This window comes from Cupressus sempervirens, chromosome 9 (assembly GCF_028749045.1).
Source record: "Cupressus sempervirens isolate cs-2001-9-10 chromosome 9, ASM2874904v1, whole genome shotgun sequence".
Taxonomy (NCBI): domain Eukaryota; kingdom Viridiplantae; phylum Streptophyta; class Pinopsida; order Cupressales; family Cupressaceae; genus Cupressus; species Cupressus sempervirens.
The window spans coordinates 671,161,444-671,168,461 of record NC_143126.1 but is presented as its reverse complement, the minus strand read 5'-3'; the positions used below and the strand labels follow the sequence as shown (position 1 = coordinate 671,168,461).

The 7,018-nt window shown below is 33.0% G+C and overlaps 1 protein-coding gene across 3 annotated transcripts in view; it reads left to right on the top strand.

Annotated features, from left to right (window-relative positions):
• Nucleotides 1-4,623: 4,623 nt before the first annotated feature.
• Nucleotides 4,624-7,018, top strand: part of LOC149540521 (uncharacterized) — a 67,153-nt gene continuing 64,758 nt past the window's right edge. For all 3 annotated transcript variants that reach the window (XR_016356412.1, XM_089801607.1, XM_089801606.1), the window contains exons 1-2: nucleotides 4,624-4,965; nucleotides 6,076-6,168. Coding sequence is in view for 2 of the 3 variants with exons in the window: in XM_089801607.1 (XP_089657733.1) it covers nucleotides 4,809-4,965; nucleotides 6,076-6,168 (250 nt within the window). In the remaining variant the exon portion in view is untranslated. The remainder of the gene's footprint in view (nucleotides 4,966-6,075; nucleotides 6,169-7,018) is intronic.

Sequence of the window (7,018 nt, the reverse complement as noted above, 5' to 3'; positions counted from 1 at the left end):
TGCTTCTAAATTGGTCAATGGATGCTAAAATTAGTTGAATGTCATATGAAAGTTTAAGAAGCATCAGCAAGAGACTATTTTTGGATGCATGCATGAGGTTTTTCTAGGTGGTTTCTTGCATTTTATTTTGTGATTTCATAGTTGTATTAGTCCATAAATTTTTATAAAGTAGTTCCTTGAGATAGAGTTATCCATTTAGTCTTCTTTAGTTTCTAGAGTAACATAGTGTTATTGGGTTCTACAAAGGTTAGAGAAATGTACAACTTTTGTATTCTTTATTATATTTGTATTATAATTTTCTCTCTTTGTATGATAGAGTCTTTTCCCCCACATAGTACTCCATGCAAATATGGAATTTTATGTGCAATGGTTTTCTATTTCTTGTTTTGAACTTCCAAAATCACTTTTTTGAAGGTTAATCTTTATTTAAGATTTGCATTAATATTTAGTTTAAGTTCGTATTGCAAGCTTTCTTCACCTTTATTTACAACACCAAATGTGCATCATCCATGATTATTCGGGAATTTTCATCCTTTAGCAATTAAAATGTATTTCTCTTCCTATGTATGAGAGTAGGTTTGTAGAGAATCAAATTATTGGTCACATTCTTTTAGCCATTAGACCAAAGACTTCCAAAAGATTATTTTCTTTTTTAAGTTTTTTTTGTTTTGTTTTATTTTTTTTCCATTTACCCTTAAAAGATTTTCTTTTAGAATTTGTCACCTTAGATTCATCTTCATTAGTTATTTATATTTGGGTGTTGGCCAATTCAATGTTTATCTCTTTCTTACCTAAGAAGATATCACCAAAGGCAAACTTATTTCATCCTCGAGATTTTTCTTTATGAGGTTAAATTTTTGGGACACCATATACATAGAAGTACTCTAAAGAGAGTAGCTTACAAATTATGAAAAAAGTTCTCTGAGTTTGGGTGGATAGACCACATGGTTTTATAATATAGATCAATGATCCCCTTTTATGTTTATCAACCCAAATTATAATTATATCATTATTGTCCAAAAGTGTCCAGGGAAATACATGGAGGGTGGAGTTGTTATTAATGTTCCAATTTGATGAGACTAAAAAATAATTTAATTTTATCTGTATGAGATAAACAACTTTATTGTGGTTAGGTTGACCAAAAAAATCAATGTCCATTAGCTCCATCATGTCGATGAGATATGCCAGATCAACCATGTTGTTTGTCTAATCCACTAGACCACCTAACTTTTGAAAAGGAAAGGGGGGTGTACTAAAGTCACTAACTATCATCTATTAGAATTCCTTATATGTCTATATTTATTAAGGGATACCCTCTTGAAAAACCATATGGGAACTACATGAGTTAGGGGCATGAATATTTACAAAACACCAAGAACCTTGCAAGTAAGAGAATTTAACATCTAAACTATTTGTAGAAAGGGGGAAAAGGAAGATATTTTTAGCATCTTACATACTAACAACACCACTCGAGGCACCATTAGCACCACCAAATAGATAAATCACACCTTTCTAAACATTGTTAGCAATATATTGAAAACCATATTTTGTCATTTTTTTTCCTTGTCATAATAATATATCATCTTATTCTCAAAGACAATTTTTTTAAGAACATATTGCTTTTGAGACCTATAACATTTCAAGAGAGAAATCTCATTTATGGATTTTAGAGGACTCCAAGGCCTTTTGTGTTCTATTTGTAATCTACCTAGCAGCTTCCTTCTAACATGCATGCTTTGTTGGGAGGGGTAACCAACCTTTTCTTCCACCTCACATCAATCCTATTTTTTCTAGTTTTCTTCTTTTGAGTTATCTATCCTTTTCTATCTAATGAACCTTTCAAGCTAGCACGAGGGGATTTAACAGAACCACATAGTGAACTAATTTTCAAAAATGTAAAGCTAATGATTACCTTAGGTGAGAGTACCTTTTCCACATGGGTGTATTTAGGCCTATAGATAGGGGTTGTAGTGACGGAAGAAGAAAATTATCCATCCTCTAGAGATTGGTGAGAGGGTTCAACATTAATTGCCAAGGTAAGCTCTTGTTAGGGATTGATAATCTTAGTCATAGTTTCTTTCTTTCTGTTATTTAAAAATCCCTCCATAAAAGGGTAGTCAATACCCACATTATGGGACATTCAATATTTGATTTGCCCTCCTTCATAATGTAAACTAGATATTTCAAATTTAAAGGATATATATTCGGGAGCTTTCTAATCAAAGATAGGTTATGTTCCAAATTGGAACAATTCTTACGTGGAGCATTAATAATTTGATACAAGATTGTTTGGGTTGACTATCCTAACTTAGGCTAGATGCATATAAAATTAGGAAGGGTTTGACTAATATCAACATTCACATAAATCAAGCAAACATTAACCAAGACTTATCTTTGATCACCTTGTTAGAAGAGACATAGTGCACAAATCAGTTTCCAATCCACTTAAATATTTCTTCATCCCAAAACTCCAGTGGGAAGCTAAATAGTGGAACCAAACAAGGGTCATCTTGTTCACATCTCATATGTAATTAGATCATGTCTTCTATCAACAAAGCAATAAATGATGCTTATTATAAGACCATGGACCTTAAATGGTCTTACAATGAGATATTCTAAAATAAATTTGAAGATAAAGTGACCACACTAGATAACACTAATAGTAGTTTACATCATTTATGGGGGTCAATCAATACACATAATTCTACTGGTTCAAACAACCTTATTAATTGTCCTTACTAGTTATTTTACAAGCAAAACTATTATGAAAGCAATACAGTAGAACCATAAAAGCTCATATAGAGAAGCATACATCAATTACACAAACATTTTTACATAGAAATCCCTAGTGTGAGGGTGAAAACCATGATGGAAGTAATATATCCACTAGCCTTTCCTTGCAAGTAAAAGGGGCCCTATTAAAGACTTACATCTATTCCTTTTGAGAACTCATCCTATTAAGAATGAACTAATCTATTAGGATTATGAAAGTTTGTTAAGGCTACCTCCTTAGAGGATTTTGATCCCTTTCTAGGAGATACCTTGTTAGAGGATTTCAAAGACTTACTATAAGTCTGCCCTGTCAAAGGCGTACAATAGTTGCAATGGTAAGAATGAAAAGTAAAGATTAGATCTAAATATGTGGCACAAATTGCCTTATAGATCGATCCATTGTGATCCTCTATGAAGACTCTCAAATATTCTTCCATTGTTCTATCTTAACTCAATGAATGCACTCTACTCACTTCCTCTTTCACATGCTTAAGCATCAGTTTGTTGTTACACACTGTTCTAGTTTGTCTCCATAGATCCCTCTTCAACACAACAACAACAACTTCAAAATTGAATTTTGAGTGATCTTAAATCCACTCGTCTAATCCTTGGTCAAAACTCCAATCCCACTCAGATCATCCAATTCAAAATTTGAAATGCATAATGAGCATAGTCACAAAATACTCATGACTACCTATACATATGTGTCTATTCACGTAAGCCTACTTGTTCACCTATAAGTCCACATCTATACTTGTGTCCTTGCTTCCTTTTGTCACTTCTCTTTATGTGCATGTCATGTCTCTATCATACCTCTCATAGTTTGGTCACATCAGTGGTGACTGAACTGTAACCATCTAATTTCTATGCCTCTTAACCTGTGATAGGCTCGTTTGCCTCTTCTCCTTTGTTGTGACCAGTGTGCTAGTCAATTGGTGGTTGCACTCACTTGCAACACTTCAGTCTTCTTGTTAACTAGTTGCCGATCAATGACACCACTTTAATGCTCACTCAATGTTTGAGTTCACTCCATCACCGTTTGTTGATCAATCATGCTAGTACGATTAGTTTAGTCCAACAATTTAAGTTTTCATCTAGTCGTAATTCATTAATGAACCATGTCAATAATCATGTGGAAGGATAAGAGTTTTCCCACAATAGTTGTGTGCATGAAGGAAATGATGTGGTCACCAACTGAGTTAGGCAACTTGATTGACAAACTAAATATTTCTCAAAGATTAGAACCTTCACATGAAGACAAGATGACCTAAAATGAAGTATCATGCGGTGTATGGGGCAAAGGGATACTTATCCCTTGTATCGTAGGCACCATACAAAACATGAAATCAAACCATTAAAAGAGTGGGAAAGTTGCAATATGCTCAAATTTTGTTTTACAATTTCCACCATGATGTTATAAAGGTACAATATCAATAAAAAAGAATATATCTCTTATCTTGAGGATTAAAAATACCTCCTATTTGAAAAATTGACCTAAGTGACAAACACTAGACCATAAAATATTGGACAATATTATATATAAGTTTTTACTGTAATGCTACAAAAGTAAAGAGCAACTAAAAGAATTATGCCAATTATATAGAAATCTACAAACATGCATCTTCTCGAAAATTACATTAAATTCTAGTAATTTGTACAAAATAATACAACCAATTAATATCTATTAACATATATAATGATATATATATTTTTTAATATAAATGATTTCTAATTCAACACCATTAATTTAAAAAAAAAAAAGATATTATTTCATTTAAAAAAAAATGTTTGATGTTCATTGATTAGGTCATCATTGACAACTAATAAAACCCTCTAGATAGTAAAATCCTCGAGGAAAGAATATTCAAAACTACTAAACCATGACTAAGGCCCTCCCATGTAAAATCCCTCGAACAAGCTCTTAGACAAGACAGGTTTAAGTAGGGTTTATCAGAGCCGTCCTGTAAATTGTATCCAATCAGTAGACTCTGACGTAGTTTTTAGTTTGGGATTGCTGGGGCAAGTTTCTTCTGAAAATGCAGGTTACTGGGAACAGAGCTCTCCAGAGGGCTATTAGGAGCCCATTTTTATTTTCAATACAGACTACTGTAATTTCAAAATCAACACAAGATTACGAACAGTTGAATGCCGTTAGGAGTTTAAACGCATTGGTCCAAGGAAACAACACGCCAGGTTCATATTTTCGTGCAATATTATCCAGTTTTAGGTTTCATGTTAGAATTAAAAAAAAAATAGTGACACGATTGACATTCGTTACTTAATTGGCTTTGTGAGATTGGTTTTATTAAACTTAATTACTAATAATGTCAGATTCAGATCTCAGACATGCAGTATATTGAGCCCATTTGAGCATACATCCGATTTTTCCCTATTCCGCGCTGTTTCCTGGGTTCTAGTACCCGTCTCAGTTCAGTTTTTCCCGATGCTATGGATTCCTGTATCATTACTATTCTATTTGTTGCTCCACTAATAAATTTGCGGAGCCACTCATAAATAGCACTAATAAAATACCATACATATCTTGATATGTAATTCACAGGATTAATGACAATACTCTTGATGTCTTCTACTTTTATTTAGAATTATATGAAGAACTGGGCTTGTATTGATATTAATTAACTAGGTATTAATTTATTTTTTCTTTTAGTTTTGGGAAGATTGTGAATTAGAGACATCGAATTCATGACAATAGACCTTGATGGATTTTGTTTGCTTGATTTTTGACTTACCCAGCAAAAATAGTTTTTAGAAAGAATATTTTGTAGTTATATGATACAGCACCTTGTACTGCCCTTACAAGTTTTGAAGTCAACTCGCTAACTGTACATCTATTCTTGGACTTGGAAGCATTATGATGTGCATTATAGTCCATTTTGGTTTCATTTGCTATGTTTTTTCAAACTGCATTTTTGCGTTCAAACTGATCTGCATTAGATGTGCTTATTTCATTATAGCATTTGTGTTATCTGCTGGTTTTTATTTCTTATAAATATTGCCTTTGTCTTTACATGAATGTCAAGTAGATTTTTTTCTTTTTAATTTTTGCTCAGTGTGATCATTCATTTCTGCTACCATAATAATTTATTAATAGAAACTATCAAGTAAAATATTAATAAATGTTAAAGGTTCTTTTTGGTCCTAGTATAATCCTATTTAAATTTTGTTTTTGTATTTACAGGCATGCGTTTATATTTTCCTTTATCAAATAATGCTTACATTTGCCTGGATATGTTGTATTTTTTACATCTCAGGCATCATTCTTAGATTCAGTGTTTTTGACAGGTAATATTTACCAATCCGGTCAGAATTTTCTGAGCAGGAGAATGCAACGGTTTCTGTCCATAGAAGTTGAGGAACCAAAGCTAAAGCCTACAGGTTAACACTTTCTGCTTGATTATCTGTCTATTAATTTCTTTTAGTTCTCATTATATCAAAACAAATAATATACTTAAAGAGTATTATCATTGTTGGTTCCAAATTATTAGATTACTAAGAGGGGTGAATCAGTAATTAACAAATCAACAACTTTTTCACCTTTCAAACAGACTAACCGGTAATCAAACTTAAAGCAATAAATTAAACACGCAACACATAAAATCCTCCATACATTTGACACAAACAATCTGGCTATGTGGAAAACCAACTTGGATCAAAACTGCAACGAGGATTAGAACCCACAAATGGTTTGCAGTCTTCTGAAGTACGCCCTGTTAGGAGTTTAACCACTTTAGGGGTTACAAATACACAATTAAGTGCAATCCTGTTAGGGAATTTACCTCTAGCCCAATTAAGAGCTTTACCCTTTTAGGGTAGCCTTGTTGGAGGTTTTCAAATATTAATTAAAGTGCCACCTTGTTAGAGGATTTACAACGAGGACCTGTTAGGCTCCACGGGTTAATTGAATTTCACCTGTTGTAAGTGTTATGGAATGAAAAAAACAATGATTAGTGAAATAACACTTCCTTTGCTTGTTTAGATCCACTTCAACTCTCTTTCTCTTCTTTCTTCATGTCTCTCTGCTCTGGCTGGACTGCTCTTTCCACTTCTTCACACACCATTGGAACATGACCAACAACAACAAAACCTATCCTTCTTTCACCTATTATCTTGGTTTTTGCCTCTTCCGTCAACCTGACGAAACCCTAAACGTATTACCATTGGAAAATTCAAATATTCCGCTCAGATCCAAGCACCATAAGACGTTAACTTATTTCATAAGTCACCT